Source organism: Leucopleurus acutus, assembly GCF_964270905.1.
Source record: "Leucopleurus acutus genome assembly, chromosome: 14".
Classification (NCBI taxonomy): Eukaryota; Metazoa; Chordata; class Mammalia; order Artiodactyla; family Delphinidae; genus Leucopleurus; species Leucopleurus acutus.
This window is the reverse complement of record NC_139156.1, coordinates 72195899-72221155: the sequence shown is the minus strand read 5'-3', so window position 1 is coordinate 72221155 and position 25257 is coordinate 72195899. Positions and strand designations below refer to the sequence as shown.

The window sequence follows — 25257 nt, the reverse complement described above, 5'->3', positions numbered from 1 at the left end:
GTACACAACAGGCTCCAGTATATCACGGGGCATAATACAGAAAACGGATTTACCTCTCAGATGCCCCAAAGGCAGACAATATGGAAACATAGTACCTTGGAGGATAAAGATGAAGCTTGGGGCCAAAAGCAGGATTGGTTTAGCTGCCTATGGAGTGGTCAGGTCTCCAAGCCCTTCCAACCCGGTAAAGCCAGATGACTGCCCCCTCATAACTTGCAGGAAACCAGGAATTTAATTTCTGGAGATTCTGGATGTGGAGGCTGGGGCAGAGCGGAGGGCAGTGGTTAGGCTCAGGACTGAGAACAGGTGTTCACAGAAGAAGGGAGGACAGCATAGGTGTTAAGAGTAGGATCTCTAGACTAAGACTGGCTGGGTTCAAATCCTTGATCTGCCACTAGCTGAGACATCTCGAGAAAGTTACTTTCTCTCTTCGGATCTCAGTTTCCTCATCTATAAAAAGGGCATAATAGTAAAATCAGTACCTCATCGAGCTGTTGTGGGGAGTAACTGGATTAATATATGTAAAGTGCTTAGAGCCTGGGTATGTAGTAAACACTATGTAAATGTTGTTATCATTGTTATGATTAAGGTATGCACAGAGGACCAGGAGAATGACAGCTCCTTTTCCTTTTTCCTACTCAATGCATTCATCTGGATGTACACGGCAAAAGGTGAGAGGACTCATCCCTCAAAAAAAACCAAACCTTCCAGAGAAAAGGGCAATTTATCCCGACGTTAGGGACCCCTCCAACCCACCACCACCTGATACACCTGAGAGAAGCCCTGCCCACACTCTCACGGAGCTTCCACTCAAAGGTGAGTGCTTGACACGGTCAGGTACAGACATTCGTGGGCAACCCCCAACATGAGAAAGAGAGCCAAAGCCAACAAAGAGAAAAAAGGAAATCTGAGGAGTTAGGGACAGATGAGAGGCAGAAAGAATTTTAAAGAAATGTCACCTTGAATGTTCTCCAAAAGGCAACAGGATGTATAGCATCCATAAAACAAGAACTGGATGCTTTGAGAAAAGAAGCTCTCAGAGGACAAGAAAATGTTCTTGCATATTAAAAGCATCAAAGAAAAAAGTCAAGGAGATTTCTCAGGAAAAAAGCCAAATAGATACTGAGATGAACACTAGGAGAAGAATGACGAGACAATGATTTGCTTGTAATTGTGCTTATATTGCTTTGATAAAATAAAAATTAATTTTAAAGAGAACGACGGGAATTACTTGGAGGCTTTTTAGGCAAGAGGTTGACATGATTTGGTTGACAGTTTATATGGCCACTCTGACTGCAAAATGGGAACTGGACTGGAAAGGAGCAGGTGAGGAAGTGGGGGACCAGTAAGGAAGTGATTATGATGGTTCAGGAAGATGATGTAGCTCAAAGATAGCAGTGGGATGGAGAGAAGACAGATATGGACTATGTGAAAGGAAGAATAACAAATAGAATGGTTTAGATGAGAAGCATTCAAAAGTCCAAGATGTCATCATGTGCAATGAAAAATGGTGGCTGCTTAATTCTGTTGGATAACATCTCCAACAGCTCACCGATCTAAACCTGCACTTCAAATGAGTGATGGAATTGTTCAGACCACCTTGACCCTGTCCATCTTCACTAGAGCTGTTGAGTAAACACCGATCAGAGTACAAACAGGAGTAATACGTGCTCTTGGGTTTTTTTTTTGGTTAATATTTAGAAATTAGGCCTCCTTATAAAGCTTAACATAGCTTCAAAAAATCACTGGTTTGATTTAAAAAAAAACAGTAATGACTCTGAGGTAGTTTTTATACGTCCCCAAATTTATTTACAAATATTCTCTTTTTCAAATACCGTCAAATGGTTTTACCATTTAAAAATCCAGAAGACACTTAGTAAAACATTATTTTTCTTCGGGCCATCATCATGTATTCCCTTCACATATGTCAACTTTTCCAAAGGCCCAAGCAAGGTATAGTCTTTCCAAAGTTTCCAGTCTTTTTCAGTTGAATGATATCTTGGCCCTTTTAATAGTCTGTGAACTCTCAAAACATAAACTGAAGGCTGGAGAAAGTGCGCCAGCACCCAGACCTTAGACTGTAGATCTTGCTTTCCCCAACAAGCAATCATTTCTGAGCTATGAAAGTTTCATAGAATAAAATCAAGCAGTAAGTGTTCCTGAAACAAAACGAAATAAAAACAAAAGCAACACACGCGCAAATGACTTGGTGATAGAGGGCATGCATCTGAAGGCCTCATAAACCCAAACTTAATCTTGAGGGTCACCAAAGATTGGGTGCACAGAGCCACGCTAATTGCTAAATTCAAACTATGGCATTTTCTATGTGATTGAAAGGCTGGGTGAAATAACCAGTCAAGGGATTCAAAGCTCAATACAGTGTGATGACCAAACACCTGGGGAGAAATTACCTTGGTTTTTGAGAGAATGGGGGCAGCTCGATCAAGCAGCATCTCCACCACCTGCTCATGGCCACTCCTCGCTCCACAGTGCAGCGGCGTCAGCCCATCCTATTGAACAAGGCAACATCTTCAGTTACAGTTGATGGGACATTCTATAAATGAGTGCATTTGGTCAAGAGTCGGTGCGGCATCCAATGTGCTGTGGGCCAGCGAGCTTCAAACGTTTACGCATGTATCTCATAAAACAATTTTATATTTTCAACTAGAGGACAGAATTTTTCATAAGTTTAAGTAGTTGCCAAGTGTGTGATTCCATACAAAACTGACATTTAAAAATATAACTGTTCCACTACCCTTTCGACTATTCAATGGAATCTAAACGCTATAAGTAATTTGATATCCACCACTTAAAAAAATACACAAATCTTTAAAACAGGAATTTGTAACAGAAATTTTACATTGGCCCTTTTTGCTCCTGCGTGTCTATTTCCATTCCACTTCCCCCATATAATTTTATCTTCATGTAATATAATTTTATGCTTGAGTGTTTTTTATTGATTACGGTATCATATTTCCCTGCTGCAAAAATACATACATTTACTTTTTAAAAAGGTTTAAAGATTTCCTGAGAACATAAGCCTTTATTTAAGAATCAAAAATAGATCTCCTGATTGGCATTATAATTACTCAAACACAATGGATCAAAACAGCAAAAATATATTACACATTTTACGATTATTAAGCAAGAGTAACAGTTTATTAAAAATTCCTCTCTGAATGAGATGTATTGTTTTCACAACTAGTTCATGGATCTGCTAATGAGTATTATTTATTGCTAAGATGAGACAGGGTTCAGCAACAATACTTCCCTAATTTTTGTTTTTATAAATGCTAGTGCTAAGACATCTTGCCTGCATAAATAAGTAGCTGGACTTTTGTTTTGGCAGTGCCGCTAATTCTCTAAACTCCTGAATGACATGCCAAAAGTCACTTAATAAACTTTCATCAAAGATGTCTTCCCATGATCCATCATAAGACATAAGGACCATTAGGTCCTTCCTTTTTGTTGGCAGCAATAGGACTTCTAAGCATTTGATATGCAGAGGATTGCTTATCTAATCACCAGACTCATGAGTTCTTAATAGGACACCAGTATTTTCAACTCTTCCCTTTTCCCCCTCTCCATCTCCCCTTCCCCTCAGAGGTTTTGCTCCCTGGGGCCTTGCGGCTCAGTTAGACTCAGGCCTTTCCTTCGGACTAGCGGACTAGCGAGAAGGGCTATTGTATTAAAACATAGGTGGGATAGCAGAATTAACAGGGAGATGAAGAAGTGGAAATGTATTCACTTAAAACTATCTAAGTGGCTCCAAATCGTATGGAGAAGTTTTCACACACTCTGGCTTATGTGTTCCCCAACTTGAAGATTCCTGCTGTTGACACTTAATACCTACCCTAAGGATAGTCACATCTTACAATACATCAAAAGTTGATTTAATGTATTCAAATCACTTTCTAGATTGTGTGAGCAGATCTTGAAAGTAAGCCTAATTATCCTAATATATAATCAATAAGGTACAATCTTATTTCTAAACTACTAGCTAAATCTCAGTAGAATTAAAATTCCTTGAAAAATGAGATATGAATTGCAAATATGACACGAGCTGGTTTGTATATTTTGAGCGTGTTTAAATATTCTACCTTTTATGTTGATTTAAAACATTTGCTCTTCTAAAGCAAAGTTAAGCAATATGACTGTCTTTCAAGTGGAAACAGCATTTTCTTAATAAAATAGAATAAAATAAAATCTGAGAATAAATGAAAAGTATACCCTGAAGGCCAAATGTCTTCCCAGTAATGTAAAACCTGAAAATACTGAAGGCGAAATAATACAATCATCGCATCTACCTTGCAACACACAAAAAATGTCACATTCTCCGAATGTGACTGCCTTTTATGAACTAAAAGGTCAAATTTAATTCTCTCATTTTCTCATAAGTAGACTCTATGATATAAGGGGTGACAATATGTATAGGCATTTTCAAACTATGGTCACAGACATAAAATTATTTATCTTTGAAAACTCATTTATCTTTGAAAATGATCTTCCCCCAAGCAAAATGCTACATACTGAATAACAAAATGCTTGGCTATCTAAGAGTAAAATCTATCTCAACTCCTTAATCCTTTGAAGTACATTGTTCCTTACAGACATATATTTTTGCTGACTTCCTCTTTTTAAAAAAGTTTTCCTTATGAAAAACTTCAAACATATTTCAGACTAAAGTAGACTGTACGGTGTAATGAACGTCTAGGTACCTGGTGGACAGCATCAATAAATGTCACCTTAGGATCCACCTTGATTCATCTATATCCTGACCTCTTCTCCTTTCTTATATTGTTTTGAAGCAAATCCACAATGTTCGATCACTGTATTCTCACAGCTACCCTTATACGGAAGGTACAATCTTCTTTTTGTAAATGAAGACTCTGAGGCCCAAAGAGGTGAAATGACTCATCCAGGGTTCCATGGACTGAACTCAGAATGAGGCCACTGCTGACTGCAGGGCAAATAAGGCATATCTTGGGAGGAGTTATTAAGACAAAGCCCCTCTGCTCAAACTTTTAGCCACTCAGCGCCTTCTTCTCCCTACATTCTGCAGCTGCTACCTCGGATCTCTGGTGTTTATTTATTAAAAACTTATAGAATCTGGAGACTCAGCCAGGAAAGGTGACTTTTTTCCTGCAGTGTCAGAGCTGTGAAGGGCTTTCCATTCTAGCCACTCCTCCTTTCATCACCTCATTTCAATGATAAAGTCCGCGAGTTCCCCAAGAAAGGCCTCCTCATCCTTGCTCAACTGCGAAGAACTCCCTGAAGCATAGCTCTTTCCATTGGAGTTTTACTTGCAGTGTTTTAAACACTGATTGCAAATGGCTGACTCCTTTGGATCTTCTGCAAATTTGCTTTGAAACTTTTCAAAGGTGCGTGGCTCTCCAAATAGCCAGAAGCCTGGCAGGAGAGAGCCCTTCCAGCAGGAAGCTCTACGAGATGTCACGACTATCTGGTTGCACAGACAGTGCCAGCCTGGCTGCTGGGACAGTCACAGGTCAGTGGAAAACTGGTGCCTAGAGTTAATGTAAGATCTTTAATTAGCACCACAGTTTCTACAGTCACGAAGACCGACACAACCAGCTAAACCACAGGGAGCTGGAAAAGGACCTGCCATGTAGTGATTCACAGTTCAGTTAAAAAAAAAAAAGCAGGCATTGACATTACTTAGTACCGATTTTGTGGGTGAGGGGGAAGTAAACATTTAAATTTCGAACTAATTTCTTTGGCTTTGAAATAGGTGTGGCTTACCGTTCATGTTCCTGATGGACTGTTCTGATCATGATACCCCCGTGTTCAACAAGATCTTTCATAACTGTCATCATTCCTCAGTCAAGTCTGAATTCCTCAGGTTAGCATTCAAAGCCTTCCAGTCAGTCGCTGCTACACTTGACTCTCCCCTAATTCCCTTCTCTTCTACCTCAGTTAAACTCTTCGCAGTTCTTGGAGAAAGCCTCTCATATTCTACTTTCTCTGCTTTGCACACACTACTTCATGTACCTTGAAGTTCCCTTTCTACTTTTGCCAAGATCCAAATCCTTATCGTTTAAAGTACAGTTCTTCTTTGAAGACTTTCCCAAAGCTAGACATACCCATTCTACCATCAGGATTCCCCTCATATTTTATCTGAACCTCTTTGGGGGAACCTAAGACTTTTTACTTGGTATTTTAGTCTTTGTGAGCTTGAATTATCATTCCAATGAGTCTGTTTCTGACGACAAAGTGACTAGCTTAAAAGGGGTACTTGAATCTCACAGATACGGTAACTCAGTATCATGTTGGTGAAAGCTGCTTACTAAAAATGACTGAGTGAATGAATGAATGAGTGGGCAAATGAATGGCTTTTGGGGCTAGTCTTCTAAAAACGTTTTCTAGTTAGTTGCTTAATAATTCCTTTCCTTCTTATCCTTTATGTTTAAGACTAGACTGATTTTGTGTGTCAGAAGTGCTATTATAATACCTTATTGTGCCAGAAAAATAAAATGTTCAATAGATAAGTGACCTATAAATTGGAATTACACTGAAGAATATGCCTCAGTCTTCTTAGCATTAAGAATAAGAAAGTAAGACAATAAAAAAAGAACGACATAATGCCATTTGCAGCAACATGCATGGAACTCGAGACTATCATTCTAAGTGAAGTAAGTCAGAAAGAGAAAGACAAATACCATATGATATCACTTATATGTGGAATCTAAAATACAATACAAAGGAACTTATCTACGAGATAGAAAGAGACTCACAGACATAGAGAACAGACTTGGGGTTGCCAAGGGCGAGGAGGGGTGGGGGAGGGATGGAGTGGGGGTTTGAGATTAGCAGCTGCAAACTATCATATATAGAATGAATAAACAACAAAGCCCTACTGTATAGCACAGGGAACAATATTCAATATCCTGTGATAAACCATAATGGAAAAGAATGTGAAAAAGAATATATATATAGAATATATATATTATATATAAACTGAATCACTTGGCTGTAGAGCAGAAATTAACACAACACTGAAATCAACTATACTTCAATAAAAAAAAGAATACGAAAGTAAGAGAAATATGAGAATACTTGCTCTAAGATTTTTTCCTCTTTGTAATTCAGAACATTGTAAGCTTAAAAAAGCTATTGTGGATATTGCGTTTTGCAACAGTAGTGAACTGGTTTACATAGCAGAGAACTCCTTTCCTTAAAATTAGAGGAATGCTTTTTCCAATACAAAATAAGGATTCTTACCTGCTCCCAATTCCTGGAAATTTACAATTAATGTACAGTGTCACTTTGAATGGGTCCTAGGCTAAAAAGCAGTTCTTCAAACATATAGGACAGTATATAGCTTTGACCTCCAGTTGAAAAATGCTTGACAAAGGCAATTCTTGAGGCTCTAGGGAGGCTGCCTCAAGAAAGGCAGCATATGCAGTTGGACAGGAGAGAAGGAGAGAGGATGTGGAGTTGCCATAGTAACATTATGGGAAGGAAATGAAACTGCATGGGGTTAGTGATTTTTTTTTTTTTTTTTCCAATTCCCCTGATTTCTAAAGCGCTAACATAATGAACAAGTATTCCCTTGGGCAGAATTCTGAAGCAACACAAACCGGTGAGTCTAGATCTCATATTTCATTTCAGTGACAGTAATCTTATTAGTGAGGTGGGGAACTGCACTTTATTGGCTGGAAAAAAGGCTCTTTTGCACAAAGAGCAAAATCCTGCACACTCGAAGGTCAAAAAGATTTTCTTTCGAGCCTGGTTTTTCTGAAAAGCATGGAGCGGGACATTAAACCATCATACTTAGGAAGAATGAACCCAGAATACGTCCTTAACAGGTTGAATTTGCCCGAAGCCAATACTGAAGTGACACAAATTCATGACTTAGGAAATACTTTCAGAAAGAAACATAGTTTATTTTGCTTACTATCCTCTAGATTTCTTTCTATTCTTCCTTTTAAGCCAAAAACATACTCAATAGAAGGAAAAGGAAATCAAGCAGAGAGAACTCTGTGGATATATACTTTTTTCTATATCATGGATATAAAACAGGATGTGATATTTAACTGAAGATTGAAAACAATGAAAGAGAAGGCAGGTAGTGCTCACAAGACGACAGTTATAATGATAGCCAGAGATCAATTAAAAGGCACCAATTACGTTCAATAGCAAAGTTATTCTCATATCTGCATTTTTCTCTAAAAATTCTGCGTCCCCATTTTGTGCATGTTCGGTAATTGTAGATTTGGCCTGACAGAAAGTGAAATAACATTTTGAAACCCCTCTGCTGTCACAGGCACTTTATATTTGTGATCTTAGTGAATTTTTATAACAACTCATGAGAAAGGCATCAGAAGTTCCATTTATAGATGAGACAGCTGCTCCACAGGATTAACGTAACTACCCAAGGTCACAGGCAAGTTAATGGTTCGCATTAGAACTGACACTCAGGGTTGCCTCTGTCAGAGGGACTGGATTTCTTCTACTCTACCAAGCAATCTCCTTTTAAGATCAAGAATTCATTTCTGCTGTTTATACATAGGAGAGAAAAAAATCTCTTTCTAATGCTCTTCCTTGCTGTCATGCCATACATTCTACATGTTTTGAGTTAAACTAAAATAAGGTAAAATCCTTCTGTTGTTCTTTCTCCTTGGAAAACTAGAGATTTCTCTCTGAGCCTAGAACACACCTGTATACTATTTGTTGTGTATTTCTCCAGTCTGCTCTTTGTGGTTTTTTTTTTTTTTTTTTTTTTTTTTGCTGTACGCGGGCCTCTCACTGTTGTGGCCTCTCCCGTTGCGGAGCACAGGCTCCGGACGCGCAGGCTCAGCGGCCATGGCTCATGGGCCCAGCCGCTCCGCAGCATGTGGGATCCTCCCGGACCGGGGCACGAACCCATGCCCCCTGCATCGGCAGGCAGACTCTCAACCACTGTGCCACCAGGGAAGACCCCTCTTTGTGTTTTTTGATCCTTCTTTCTTATCTTCTTTTGGGTTAACTGAGTATTATTTAGTATTCTAGTGATTGATTCATCATATATATCATTGACTATCTCTTCCTTTGGCTTTTTAACTAAACTCTTTTTTCTTTTCTTTCCTTTTTTTCTCTAGTGGTGGTTCTAGAGATTAAAATATGTATCCTTGGACTTCCCTGGTGGCACACTGGTTAAGAATCTGCCTGCCAATACAGGGGACCCGGGTTCGAGCCCTGGTCTGGGAAGATCCCACATGCCACGGAGCAACTAAGCCCGTGTGCCACAACTACTGAGCCTGCACTCTAGAGCCTGCGAGCCACAACTACTGAAGCCCGTGCACCTACAGCCCGTGCTCCCCAACAAGAGAAGCTACCACCATGAGAAGCCCACACACTGCGGCAAAGAGTAGCCCCCCCGCTCGCCGCAACTAGAGAAAGCCCACGAGCAGCAAAGAAGACCCAACGCAGCCAAAAATAAATAAATAAATTTATATTAAAAAAAATGTATCCTTAACTTATCACAGTCTAAATAATATTATTAATTATATAGTTACAGTATTTATATATTATGTATTGAACCAATATTATTCTCATGCATGAGAATTCTGCAATAATTCCATTTACATTAGTAGTTTCATCTTTTGTGCTATAAAGATATATTTAACTTTTACACGGATTATAAACCTCATAACAGCTATTACTTAAACAATCAACTTTTTAAAAATTTAAGAAAAGAATTCTTAATCTGTTTATGACTTCTAACTCATCTCTACTTTATTTAGATCCACATTTCCACCTAGTATCATTTCCCTTCAGAATGAAGAACTTCCTTTAGTATTTCTTTTAGTATGGGTTTGATGGTAACAAGTTATCTCAGCTTTTGTTTACCTGAAACTGTCTTTATTTTATTTTTATTATGGAAATATACTTGTACTGGATATAAATTCTAGGTTAACAGATATTTTTTATTCAGCACCTTAAAGATATTTCACTGTCTTCTGACCCCCAGTGTTTCTGATAAGGAGTCAGATAACATCCTCATCATTGTTTTTCCACTTATAATGCATCTTTTCCTCTGGCTGCTTAAAAAATTTCCTATTTTTGACATCCAGCAGTTTCAGTATGATGTGCCTCTGTGTGGTTTTCTTTGGATTTATCCTCCTTGGTTTGCTAAGTTTCCTGGGTTTGCAGTTTATGATTTAATTTGGAGATAGATATATATATATATATATATATTTTTTTTTTTTTCCTACCCCGTTCTCTTTTTCCTCTACCTCTTAGACTCTATTGTATGTATTTAGTTGGCTTGCTATTATTCCACAGATTGTTGATATGGTGTTAATTTGATGTTTAATCTTTTTGCTTTCTCTTCTTCAGTTTGGATGATTTTTATGACTTGTCTTCAAATTCACCAACTCTTTCTTTCTTTATACTCAATCAGCTGTTTATCTCATCCGATGACTTAAAATTCAGATATTGTGTTTTTCTATTGTAGGATTTCTGATTCTTCTTAAAATTTTTTAAAGGTTTCCTTATTTCTCCTGAAATTCTTCTTTTCTTCACCCATTATATCTTTTTCCTTCAGATTATTTAACATGTTTAATAATTTTTTTTTTTTTTTTGTGGTACACGGGCCTCTCCCATTGCAGAGCACAGGCTCCGGACGCGCAGGCTCAGCGGCCATGGCTCACAGGCCCAGCCACTCTGTGGCATGTGGGATCTTCCCAGACTGGAGCACGAACCCATGTCCCCTGCAGCGGCAGGCGGACTCTCAACCACTGCACCACCAGGGAAGCCCTATAATAATTTTAAAATTATAGACTGGGTATTGTGAATTGTATGTTATAGCAACTCTGGAACTTGTGGTGACTTGCATTTTGGCTTTCAACACTAGGTCTATTTCAGTTTTGTCCTTATTCCCAGAGTGATTCCTTTAGTCCTGGGCCAAAGATGTTTAGCAAGCCTCTCTGATGTGGTAATTCTGTCTCCTGTGTAGCAGGTAGCTGCTGAAGTTTCTTTGAAGGTTTCAGTCTTTTAGCTGTTATTTTCCTCTGACCACCTTGGAGTTTTACCCTGCACATGCATAGTTCAGGGGTCAACCAAGGATTGTGGAGAGTTACATGTTGATTCCCCTCCTTTGTGGTTTCCTTCTTTCAGGGATTTCCCCACTAAATGTCCAGACACTCTTATAGCCCCAAACTTGATCCTCTGTCCTCAAGACAACAAAACTGACTTTCTCCATGAGCTGTAACAGTACGCTGTACTGACTAGTGAGGGCTGCCGTGTAAATACAGATCTCCTCCTGTGTTATTTAGTTCTTTCAAAAGTTGAATTCACTCCAATTTATTCCTGCTGTCGATGCTTTTCAATGTCTCCAAACATGTTTCTTTTATTTTTATTATTTTTTGATAAATTTATTTATTTATTTGTTTTTGTCTGCGTTGGGTCTTCGTTGCTGAGTGCGGGCTTTCTCTAGTTGTGGCGAGCGGGGGCTACTCTTTGTTCTGATGTGTGGGCTTCTCACTGCGGTGGCTTCTCTTGTTGCGGAGCACAGGCTCTAGGTGCGCGGGCTTCAGTAGTTGCGGCGCACGGGCTTAGTTGCTCTGCGGCATGTGGGATTTTCCCGGACCAGGGCTCGAACCTGTGTCCCCTGCATTGGCAGGTGGATTCTTAACCACTGCGCCACCAGGGAAGCCCTCCAAACATGTTTCTTAAAAATATTTTTCCAGGGACTTCCCTGGTGGCGCAGTGGTTAAGAATCTGCCTGTCAATCTACAGATTCAATACAATACCTGTCAAACTACCAATGACATTTTTCACAGAACTAGAACAAAAAATTTCACAATTTGTATGGAAACACAAAAGACGCCGAGTAGCCAAAGCAATCTTGAGAAACAAAAACGGAGCTGGAGGAATCAGGCTCCCGGACTTCAGACAATACTACAAAGCTACAGTAATCAAGATAGTATGGTACTGGCACAAAAACAGAAATATAGATCAATGCCAACAGGATAGAAAGCCCACAGATAAACCCACGCACATATGGTCACCTTATTTTTGATAACGGAGGCAAGCATATACAATGGAGAAAAGACAGCCTCTTCCATAAGTGGTGCTGGGAAAACTGGACAGCTACATGTAAAAGAGTGAAATTAGAACACTCCCTAACACCATACACAAAAGTAAACTCAAAATGGATTAAAGACCTAAATGTAAGGCCAGACACTATAAAACTCTTAGAGGAATACATAGGCAGAACATTCTATGACATAAATCACAGCAAGATCCCTTTTGACCCACCTCCTAGAGAAATGGAAATAGAAACAAAAATAAACAAATGGGACCTAATGAAACTTAAACGCTTTTGCACAGCAAAGGAAACCATAAACAAGAAAAAAACGCAACCCTCAGAATGGGAGAAAATATTTGCAAACGAAGCAACTGACAAAGGATTAATCTCCAAAGTTTATAAGCAGCTCATGCAGCTCAATATCAAAAAAAACAAATAACCCAATTCAAAAATGGACAGAAGACCTAAATAGACATTTCTCCAAAGAAGACGTACAGTAGGCCAGGAAGCACATGAAAGGATGCTCAACATCACTAATCATCAGAGAAATGCAAATCAAAACTACAGTGAGGTATCACCTTACACCAGTCAGAATGGCCATCATCAAAAAATCTAGAAACAATAAATGCTGGAGAGGGTGTGGAGAAAAGGAAACCCTCTTGCACTGTTGGTGGGAATGTAAATTGATACAGCCACTACGGAGAACAGGATGGAGGTTCCTTAAAAAACTAAAAATAGAACTACCACATGACCTAGCAATCCCACTACTGGGCCTATACCCTGAGAAAACCATAATTCAAAAAGAGTCACGTACCACAATGTTCACTGCAGCTCTATTTACAATAGCCAGGACATAGAAGCAACCTAAGTGTCCATCGACAGATGAATGGATAAAGAAGATGTGGCACATATATACAGTGGAATATTACTCAGCCATAAAAAGAAATGAAATAGAGTTATTTGTAGTGAGGTGGATGGATCTAGAGTCTGTCACACAGAGTGAAGTAAGTCACAAAGAGAAAAACAAATACCGTATGCTAACACATATATATGGAATCTAAAAAAAAAAAAAAAAAAAAGGTTAAGAAGAACCTAGGGGCAGGACAGGAATAAAGACGCAGATGTAGAGAATGGACTTGAGGACACAGGGAGGGGGAAGTGTAAGCTGGGACAAAGTGAGAGAGTGGCATGGACATACATACAATACCAAGTGTAAAACAGATAGCTAGTGGGAATCATCTGCATAACACAGGGAGACCAGCTCGGTGCTTTGTGACCACCTAGAGGGGTGGGATAGGGAGGATGGAAGGGAGACGCAAGAGGGAGGACATATGGGGGTATATGTATATGTATAGCTGATTCACTTTGTTATAAAGCAGAAACTAACACATCATTGTAAAGCAATTATACTTCAATAAAGATGTTATTAAAAAAATAAAACGAACCTGCCTGCCAATGCAGGGGATGCGGGTTCGATCCCTGGTCCAGGAAGATCCCACATGCCTCGGAGCAACTAAGCCCATGTGCTACAACTACTGAGTTTTGCTCTAGAGCCCATGAGCCACAACTACTGAGCCCACACACCGCAACTACTGAAGCCCACACACCTAGAGCCCATGCTCTGCAACAAGAGAAGCCACTGCAATGAGAAGCCCGTGCACCGCAATGAAGAGTAGCCCCTGCTCGCCACAACTGGAAAGCCCACGCACAGCAACAAAGACCCAATGCAGCCAAAAATTAAAAAAATAAATAAATCAATAAATATTTTTCCAGAGTTTATGATTTTTATCAGCATGAGGCTCAGTTGAATACAAACTATCATTATTTAAAGTCAGAACTTTGCATTTGAGGAAAAACATGAATATGTGCCTTCTACACACTATACTATCAGAGTTTGTTTTTGTTTTGATCATACACTACTTTAGGAGTATTCCTTCTACATAGATGAGAGAATTCTTGAATTTTCAGTAAACAGAAACTGAATAACTGATTATAAAATATAATTTTAAATATGTAAAGTTGCTTTTTATAAAGTTCTTAGAAGATGTTACATGGGGAAAAAAACAAGTCAAATTAAGATTCCCAATTTTAAAAAACCCCAATCATGACATTTATTGTATCTCTCCATTAAGGAAGGAAGGTAACCGGAAGACGTTTATAGTGGATAACGTAGAGTGCTTGTGTGCCTAATAGATATAGAGTTGTTTAAAAGAAATAGGATGTGAACGTTACCAACATACATCCAGGGAAAACAGGAGAAATAGTAGATTACTTTCTGAGCACCAGCACTCGGAACCATATAGCAGTTAACTAAAATAATAACTGTCCTGGGCTTCCCTGGTGGCGCAGTGGTTAAGAATCCGCCTGCCAATGCAGAGGACATGGGTTGGAGCCCTGGCCCGGGAAGATCCCACATGCTGCAGAGCAACTAAACCCGTGTGCCACAACTGCTGAGCCTGTGCTCTAGAGCCTGTGAGCCACAATTACTGAGCCCGTGTGCCACAACTACTGAAGCCCGCATGCCTAGAGCCCGTGCTCCGCAACAGGGGAAGCCACCGCAATGAGAAGCCCTCGCACCACAACGAAGAGTGGCTCCCGCTCGCCGCAACTAGAGAAAGCCCGCGCGCAGCAACAAAGACCCAACGCAGCCAAAAATAAATAAATTAATAAATTAAATAAATTAATAAAATAAAATAAAATAAAATAAAATAAAATAATAACTGTCCTGAGGCTGCTTTGTAGATTCTTCAAGAGAGCCAGGCTTCAGTGGCACACGGAAGTTACCCAATTCTTTCAGGTCTCTAATTTGGTAAGGCAAATGAGGGTTCCAACATGGTGTAAAATCATTAGGAAAGACAGAAAGGGAAGAAAAAAGATGCCTCTGTCATGTTCTCAGAACTCTTTGCAACTCTCAAAAACATTCTTTCCTTCAAAGAGATTTTCATGTTTGGAAGCTAAGAGAATTTCATGATTACTTGTTCGTTCTTTATTTTTTTATTAAGACTTTATTTTTCTTAGAGCAATTTAAGTTTTACAGCACAATTTGGGGAGGGTGCCCTTGTCCTTCTGTGAATCCAAAGAAATACTTTCAATTCACTTTTAATATTTATGATATAAAAATTAAAAATGAATATATTTTTGAATGACATAAAGAAATATTTTCAAATTAGTCTTGACTAATGTAGAAACCCAGAGTCTTCTGCATTATTTCAAATGTTCTTGTCAACATGTCTATGTTAGAACTCAAGGAGCAAGTATTGTATTAGAATTTTCTCTTTGACAGAGATTATTTTATGACTATGAAATATTTAATATTTTCTTCAAGGATTTATTTTTAACCAAGGCAATCACACTCTGCAAATACAATAAAAGCAAAACTCAATACCAATATTTATTTTTCCTTCATATTTAACCTGAGAAATATAACCAGTTGCACTTCTGGGAAAAGATAAGCTAAAACTACAGGACATCTAAGTGACTCCTGACACCTTCCCAGAACAGTAAAAATTTAACAACTGACAGATTTGGGATACTCTGAAAACACTTTATCTACCTATGCACACATACCTTTATTCTTATAAAACCATTGGATGCCATTAACTTCAGGGAGCAAAATTACATTATCGCAGGACCAATATAAAGTCAAATAAAGTAAGACCTTTTGGCAAATGTAACATTAAGAAGTGTGTCTTATTTATATACTCAGCAAATATGTATTAAACATCTAGTATGTGCCAGGAAGTGTGCTAAGTGCTAGAGATATTAAGATGGACGTGTGCTGCTGGGTGTCAGGGTGTAGCTTTGGATGTAATATTGTAGTAATGGGATTCTATGGGGATGTGGGCAGCGGCACCTTGCTAGAAAGGCTGGAAGTTGGAAGAGGAATGGTTAGAGCAGCATTCTGGGAATCAGAGTAGTATTATTAGGAACTCTACCTGGAACTCCCGAATGTTCTCTGAAGCACTAAATAAAAGCACAGCTGCCTTTATTATTGGATGGAGAAGAGTCAGTGAAAGGAGATGGAGAACTCAGAAGTTGTCACAAAGTCTTAACCTGGTTCTAATTTAGGGTCCATACTGAGCCTCTGATTTGGCTGTGAATTGATGCAAATAATCAATAAAGGAGAATAAAAACGACAAGAGACCACCCATTGCAAAGTATCTTCCTTCAAAAAGGATACAAATACACATGCTAGCTTTGCAGAGAGAGAGTTAAATTGGAAGAAATAGCGGCTACCGTAAGTAGTCATTCTTATCAAAGCATTTCTATAAAGAAACAAATTAGGATGCTGCATATAGACCAGATTGAAGCATTTGCCTTGACATGCGTATATATCTTGGCACATTTGCCACCACTATTGCCTCATAAATTATGTTGTTATGGTGAAAATATGAAAGCTCTGCTCTCACAGCAACGTTCGAGTGTACAATACAGTATCATTAAGGGTACAATACAGTAGTGTTAACTACAGTCACCATGATGTACCTTAGATCCTTGAACCTATTCATCTTATAACTGATATTCTGTATCGTCTGACCAACATTTCCCTATTTCCCCCATCTCTCAGCCCCTGGCAACCATTCCATTCTCTGTTCTATGAGTTTCATGGTTTCAGATTCCACATCTAAGTGATATCACATAGTAGTTGTCCTTCTCTGTCTGACTTATTTCACTCAGCATAACGCTCTCAAGGCCCATCCATGTGGTTGCAAATGGCAGGCTGGATTTCCTTTTATTTTTATGGTTGAGTAACATTCCATATATATTGACCACTGATGTCATGGATGGATACTTAGGTTGTTTCCATGTCTAGGCAATTGTGAATAATGTTGCAATGAACATGGGAGTGCAGGTATCTCTTCAAGATAGTGATTTCATTTCCTTTGGATATATACCCCAAAGTGGGATTGCTGACCTTTATTGAAATGTTCCAAAATACCTTTTGGAAATGCAAATGCTATATTGAAGCTTTATCAGTTAATCAATAAAGCTGTAGTGGGTTTTTTTCCCCCATAAAACCAGTGGGTGTTTTAATAATTTAAAAAACCCCTCCAATTCCTATATTTCAGGGGCACCACCTTCTTTGTCTAGTCTCCTCCCCTGCTGACTCCCAATAACTTCCCAGATTTGAGGGTGGTGTCATCAATCTAATTTACTGATTAAGTCATCAGTGATTCTCTCTCTTCTTCTGGGACTCTCCTGATGGGTAGATTGTTTTCACTTAATAGTATCCTGTAAGTCCTGTAGGTTTTCTTCATTCCTTTTTTAAAAAAATATTTATTTATTTATTTCGGCTGCGCCAGGTCTTAGTTGTGGCATGCGGGATCTTCATTGCAGCATGTGGGATCTTTAGTTGTGGCATGCAGACTCTTTAGTTGTAGCATGCAAACTCTTAGTTGTGGCATGCAGGGCCTAGTTCTCCAAACAGGGTTCGAACCCAGGCCCCCTGCATTGGGAGTGCGGAGTCTTACCCACTGGCCCACCAGGGAAGTCCCTTCTTCATTCCTTTTTATTCCTTTTTTCTTTTGTTCTTCTGATTGGATAGGTTCAGATGTTCTTTCTTCTACTTGGTCCAGTCTGTTGTTGAAGCTCTCTACTGAATTCTTCATTTCAGTCACTATAATCTCTAGCTCCAAAATTTCTGTTTGGTTGTTTTTTTATGTTTTCTATCTCTGTATCGAACTTCTCATTTTGTTCTTGTATTTTTCCCGATTTTGTTGAACTGTTTACCTGTGTTTTCTTGCAGTTCTCTGAGCATCTTAAGAACAGTTATTTTGAATCCTTTGTTAGGCAATCCTTATATCTCCATTTCTCCATTTCTCTCGGTTGCTGAAAGCTTACTGTGTTCCTTTGGCGGTGTCATGTTCCCCTGATCCTTTATGATCCTTGCAGCCTTGCACAGATGCTGTGCATTTAAAGAAGCAGTCGCCTCTTCCAGACTTCATGGGTTGACTTTGGTATGGAAAGACCTTCACCTGCAGGTGGGAGCATGCTCTGACCTTGGGTCTACTGGTGCAGGGTGCCAAATGCAGGATTGGGCGGTGGGGGTGATGTCTCATCCGCTCAGGCCACTGGGGTCCACAGCATTGACCATAGTGACTGCAAGGGCTGTTGGAGACCTCAGTGGCACCACAGGTCCAGTGGCTTGGGATTTGGGCAGGCACTGGTGGTGGCTGGAATTGGTGGTGTGTACAGACTCGGTTGCAGGGGCCAACTGCAGGTGCCTATGTAGTGCCAAGTGCTCGTTTAAGACACACACATAGAGATGGGGGCGAGCACCAGCTGCGAGGGTCTGGGCTAACCGCAGGCCCACTGGCAGCCGTGGGGGCCCTTGGCTGTCAGCATTCATTACTGTGGCTGCAAGATCACACCATGGGTGCACTGCAGTGGAGGCTGGTATCGGGAGTCAGGCTGGAGGCATGCAGGTACACAGCTGGAGGGGCCCACTGTAGGTGAGCCTGGTGGTGCAGGCCAGTAACAGGAGATAGGGCCAGGTCTGGCCCAGAAGAGCCATGGGGGCCCTGGCTATTGGTGTGCACTCCTGTGGCTTCAGGGTCTCCCCAGGGGAGTGCATGGCAGCGGAGGCATGAGGGTCTGGTCGGGAGCATGCAGGTGCACAGCTGGGGGGTTAGCTGCACACGTGCTGAGTGGTGGAGGCCAGTGACCAGAGCCAGAGCCAAGTTCAGGTCCACGAGCAGCTGTGAGGGCCTTGGTAGTTGGCCTGCCCTTCCGTGGCTGCAGGGTCTTGCCACGGGTGTGCTCACAGCCGTAGAAACCTGTGATGAGGGTCAGGCCGGCAGTGTGCAAGGGCACAGCTGGAGGGGCCCGCCCCAAGCACATGCACAGAAGTGAGGGTCACCCACGGGGGTCCAGGCTGGCGTCTTGTACTTGTGCGGCTGCAGAGGCCTGGGCTGGCTGCTGGTGGGGATGCTGGGCCCCAGCGGGGCAGTGGGAGGTAAAGAGCAGGGAGGGGCCCAGGTGGCTGGTGTCTGCGAATGTGAGTGTCTGTGGGGCAAAAACCAGTGACATCTGCAGGGGCTCTGTGGCCGCTGTGCGGGCCATCAGTTACTTTGGTGGCAAAAGGTGCTGGGGTCTGCAGAGCACGTCACAGGGAACCACAGTCATTTCTGCTACGTGGCTGACGCTGGGAGCCCTTGGTCTTTCTCCTTGTTTCTCCCCATCTCTATTCATCTCAGCTTTGCCAGTCTCTGGGTGGGGTGAAACCCAAGTGGGTCTTTTACTCAGTGCCCCAAAAGGCTGGGGAAGCTGGCGGTTCACCCCACGGTCCCTTTCTTGGTGAGGGGAACTCCTTCTAATTGGGGAGGCTCACTCTTGGCCCTGAGCAGTGCTGGCCTGGGGAATGGGATGACGCAGGCAAAATGAAGCCCTTCTTCCTTCCCTTTTTTTTTTTTTTTTAAACATCTTTATTGGGGTATAATTGCTTTACAATGGTGTGTTAGTTTCTGCTTTATAACAAACTGAATCAGTCATACATAAACATATGTTCCCATATGTCTTCCCTGTTGCGTCTCCCTCCCTCCCACCCTCCCTATCCCACCCCTCCAGGCTGTCACAAAGCACCGAGCCAATATCCCTGTGCCATGCGGCTGCTTCCCACTAGCTATCTACCTTACTACGTTTGTTAGTGTGTATATGCCCATGACTCTCTCTCGCCCTGTCACAGCTCACCCTTCCCCCTCCCCATAACCTCAAGTCCGTTCTCTAGAAGGTCTGCGTCTTTATTCCTGCTTTACCCCTAGGTTCTTCATGACATTTTTTTCCTTAAATTCCATATATATGTGTTAGCATACGGTATTTGTCTTTTTCTTTCTGACTTACTTCACTCTGTATGACAGACTCTAGGTCTATCCACCTCATTACAAATAGCTCAATTTCGTTTCTTTTTATGGCTGAGTAATATTCCATTGTATATATGTGCCACATCTTCTTTATCCATTCATCCGATGACGGGCACTTAGGTTGTTTCCATCTCCGGGCTATTGTAAATAGAGCTGCAATGAACATTTTGGTACATGACTCTTTTTGAATTTTGGTTTTCTCAGGGTATATGCCCAGTAGTGGGATTGCTGGGTCATATGGTAGTTCTATTTGTAGTTTTTTAAGGAACCTCCATACTGTTCTCCATAGTGGCTGAACCAATTCACATTCCCACCAGCAGTGCAAGAGTGTTCCCTTTTCTCCACACCCTCTCCAGCATTTATTGTTTCTAGATTTTTTGATGATGGCCATTCTGACTGGTGTGAGATGATATCTCATTGTAGTTTTGATTTGCATTTCTCTAATGATTAATGATGTTGAGCATTCTTTCATGTGTTTGTGAGCATTCTTTCATGTGTTTGTCTTCCTTCCCTTTTTGTGCAGTATTCTCAGGTTTTTTGCTCCACTGTGTTGCTGGAGTTTCTTAAGTGGACTCCTGAGGTCTCTTTGATTGTGGACCACTGTCTAATTGTTGATCTTCCTGGGTGATGGGGGCTGGGGTCTCCTACTTCGCCATCTTGGTCACATCACCCCAACATACACCACCATCCTGACTTTCACTATAACTAATTATTCTTAAAGTTGCAGCATCCAGTGCCCCAGCAGCTGGGAGAGCTTGGGAAATCACTGGGAACAACCCACTAACTGTACTGAGATGGAAACTAAGACTCAGGACGATCAACTTTCCTCAGTTCATGATCTCACTTGCTAGTCACACTTAAGACTAGAGATCAGGGTAAAAAAAAAATTCACTCTCATCCTGCTTTTCCAGCTGGTCAGATCCCACTTAAATTACTCTGACCACAATTCAAATTTATTTCGCTGATTGAAAGGGCACTAAGAAGCATCTGCTTTTAAACTGAATCCTTTATTAGGTCGGTAAGGCGTGCAAGGGGACAGAGCAAGCCAACAAGGTCCCTTCGAGTGTGCTGGCCCCTCAGGTGAAACCCAGATTCGTTTTCCTGTCCCTAAACCCAAGGGGATCGGTGTGCAGCAGGTCAGATTGTTGATGCAACAAGGTAGCTACAAAAGTAGGAAGTACCTGGCAGGAGGTAGATGCGTAGATAACAATATTTATTTTCTAAAGAGCTACTGGATTGAGTCATTAGAACTTGTATTTATAAAAAAATTTGCTTTCCATTTTGAGGCTTGTTCCCAGGGCTTTCTGACACTTTATGGCTCTCTCCCTTTCACCCACACAGCCAGTCACTACTCAGCAAGAGAGCAGGGAAGCTCTGATGGGGAGAACACAAAATAGCTGACATATGTGGGGTATGTACTGTGCTTTCTTCCATCGGGTCTGCCAGGAATTCAGTCTGTGCCCGAGTGACACCCCACACCCCATGCAGGACAACAATAGAAGAATGACAGGCTTTTCTGTTCTCGGTTTTCTAAGGCTCCTTCACATCCACATGGCACTCATATAACACAGAAGAAAAGTAACGCCACGTTGAAACCGAATGGATGGTAAAAAGAAGTCTACATCTTGTTTAACATAAGACAGCCTTTCAGAACAGGGAGGCAAAAGGGCATAGAAACTAAGTGTAACTGAATTCGCCTATGTCCAGTATTCCGTAGGTCTGATGCTTTGACCCAGAAGTGCTTATATGTTTTCACCCTGGTCCTCCCCTGTGACACCATGTGCCCCTTTAAGATGGGACCTGAATCTCCTATATGCTGTACCAAATACAGCAAGTAAGTGTTTGGTAAACGATGCAAAATGACTGACGGGCAATTTTGCTGTGCTGGTGATTGATGATTGTATCAAAAGAGGGAGAAATAAGGTCATTTCTAATCCACACACTCAGTTAAACCCCAGCTGGATATCCAGGTACAGCCCCCCAAGCTTCTCTGTTTGACTTGGCTCGAGTACCCCTCTTTGCTCTTCTCAAAAATTCTCCCTATTCACAAGTGACCCGTTAGCTCTATTGGTAACCGAGTGGCATAAGCAACGATTCTCTAACTTTTATTGTTACAACTACTTTAAGCAGCCTGTACTCAGTGGAAGACCCCTGCCATTTAAAACAACAGTTCTAGCATACTGGTGATGGTTTCTTAGCAAATAATACCAAGACAATGCACTGAGACCTCTCTTCAATTTACTTCCCCAGTCAGACAGTCTTGCAGGGGGTCAACCTTCAACTTCCTTCATTCCTCCTCTCCAGGAAGCTTGTTTCTTTCACGCTACATACATGTTTTTCAGGTTTAATAGTTACCAAGAAAAAGAAGTCCGGGTCTCCTGCTAAATACTCATGGCTGGGCTGTCTTTGGGTCACAGCACACAGCAGACAAACTACCTATCGGCTTCATGAGGGTAGGGGAAGTGTCTTGTTGTTTTGCTCTGTTAATCAGCTATGTCTGGCCCACAGTGGGCACTCAATAATCATTTACTGATTGAGGGAATACATGCAGGGAATAATAAAGTAGTGAATCCAGGAGCTACGGGAATCAAGTTCAGGTGACTGGGCCGGTTTTAGAAACATGGAGATCAGGATTCTTGGAAAGAGGAACCAGAGGATTGTGGGAGATACAACTACAGGACAGGGAAAACTCTCCGAAACCCTTAGAGAAGAGGATGTTTAGGAGACCACATTTTGCTCTTGCATGAAATGCTGAAAAAGAAAACCCCTGCTTAGAAGTTTAATGTTAATTGGAGCTCTGAGTTACACAGGCACACCTCATTTTATTGTTCTTCACTTTATTGCTCTTTGCAGACTGCTTTTTTTTTTTTTACAAATTGAAGATCGGTGGCAACCCTGCATCAGGAAAGACTATTGGCACCATTTTTCCAACAGCCTTTGCTCACTTTGTGTCTCTGTGTCACATTTTGGTAATTCTCGCAACATTTCAAACTTTTTCATTATTGTTTTGTTATGGTGATCTCTGGTCAGTGATTTTTACGTTACTATTGCAAAAAGATTATGACTTGCTAAAGGCTCAGATAATGGTTAGCATTTTTAAGCAGTGAAGTATTTTTTAAATTTAAAGTATGTACATTTAAAAGAGGTAATGCTATTGCACACTTAATGGACTATAGTATAAACATAACTTTTATATATACTGGGAAACAAAAGAATTCCTGTGACTCACATACTTTCAATATTCGCTTTATTGCAGTGGTCTAGAACTGAGCCTGCAATATATCTGAGGTGTGCCTCTACTAGTAATGGCTGAGATTATTTCTGGTCTACTTTACGCCAACACAGTTTACAAACAATAGCTTGATCACTGCAACAACCCTTCAAGGTGGCCATTGATTGTATTTTCAGATAGAGAAAGTACACGCAGAAGGTTACATCGCCGACCTAAGTCAACCAGCTAAGCTCACCATCTGGGATTCCCACTTGATTCTAAGTTTCACTTCTTTCCCCTCCCCACACAGTGCATCACACAGAACAAGCAACATGTCAAACACCAGGCTAGACTGATCTGTGTTTAAAAAAATTTTTTTTTGAATTGTGGTGAAAAAACACACTGTAAAATTTACTTTCTTAACCACTTTTAAGTGTACAGTTTAGTGGTGTTAACTGTATTCACACTGTTGTGCAACATCTCTAGAACTTTCATCTTGCAATATTACACTCTATCCCATTAAACAACAACTCCTCATTTCCCTGTCCCCCAAGCCTCAGGCAACCACCATTCTACTTCTGTTTCTATGATTGTCTACTCTTGATACCTCCTGTAAGTGGGATCATACAGTATTTGTTCTTTCGTGTCTGGCTTCTGTCACTTAGCTTAATGTCCTCAAGACTCATTCATGTTGCGGAATGTGACAGGATTTTCTTATAAGGCTGAATGATATTCCACTGTACGTACACGGCACATTTTCTTTATCCATTTATCTGTCGATGGATAGGTGGGTTGCTTCCACCTCTTGGCTATTGGGAATAAGGCTTCAATGAACCTGGTTGTGCAAATATGGCTTCAAGATACTGCTTTCAATTCTTTGGGGGTATATACCCCAAAGTAGAATTGCTGGATCATATAGTAGCTCTATTTTTACTTTTTTGAGGAACCTCCTTACTGTTTTCCATAGTGGCTGCACAATTTTACATTCCCACCAGCAATGTGCAAAGGGGTACAGATTTGTTTTTAAATAGAATAACCCTCAGTCTTAATATCAAACTGGCCCAACAGCCCTGCCTGCAATATCAAGTAGTGATTAACTGCTTAAAAATTTAACTCAACTAAAACTCTGGACATAGGTCTCAGTTTCTATAATTAAAGCCAGGTACTATTTAAACGTGTATTAAAGATTTATAAATAAGGATCATTATTCCACTGTACGAAGAATCAACTTAGCAGTCATTTTTTAAAGAGACTACAACAAAGGACATAAAGATAAAGCCAGGGCTGAACTAGCAACAAAAGTACTAGGAGAAGTATTCCTGCTTCCTGAAAATAAGCGTAAGCAGGCACATAAGTTGCACTCTTACCCTTGTTTTGGCATCAATTTTCGCTCCTCGATCAAGCAATAGTTTTACCATATTGGCGTTTCCTCGTTTTGATGCAACATGTAAAGGAGTGATGTCATTCTGTGGAAGAACAGAGAAAAAAGTACAGTGTTACCTGAGTTTAACCAAAACATTGCTTCCTAAACCTTCCCCAACACATCCTCACACTTTTCTTACCTTTTTAAAAAAATATCCATCGTGAATAGACTACTTCCCAACATCTCGGATGGTAATTTTACTCAGAAGGAGACCTCAAAAAGGGATGAATTTTAAGGGACACACTCTGTGGCGTAGGGTCCAAGTTTATTTCATTTGATTGACATTATTGATGGATGACATGGTGATAGCTTTTGTTCTAACATCCTGCACATTTAAGTCAACATGTTTTCCTATCACTGTGTGTGATGCACACTGGCTACTGAATGGTTGACTCGGTGGCTGATTAGTCAGCTGAGACTTACTGAAAGGAGTGTCATGTTACTCAGAGCCTGCTCTGGGTCATCTGAGTACAAGTTGTCAAGGAGAGACAAGAGGAACTCAAACTGGGAAGTCTGTCAGTGCCCTACACGGTCACAGGGCTTCCCATGCGCGATGGGCTAAAAAGCGTTCACAGGCATTTATTAGCAATTGCACAGAAAAATGACTGTGTTGATTTTTTTTTTTTTTTAAACTACTGTTGAGGGCTTCCCTGGTGGCGCGGTGGTTGAGAGTCCGCCTGCCGATGCAGGGGACACGGGATCGTGCCCCGGTCCGGGAAGATCCCACATGCCG

At 40.9% G+C, this 25257-nt stretch overlaps 1 protein-coding gene across 1 annotated transcript in view; it reads right to left on the bottom strand.

Annotated features, from left to right (window-relative positions):
* ANK3 (ankyrin 3) overlaps window positions 1–25257 on the bottom strand; it is a 333291-nt gene that overhangs the window by 162974 nt on the left and 145060 nt on the right. The window contains exons 8-9 of the mRNA XM_082855185.1: window positions 24469–24567; window positions 2412–2510 (exon numbers count right to left, since the gene is read on the bottom strand). Coding sequence (XP_082711311.1) covers window positions 2412–2510; window positions 24469–24567 — 198 coding nt within the window. The remainder of the gene's footprint in view (window positions 1–2411; window positions 2511–24468; window positions 24568–25257) is intronic.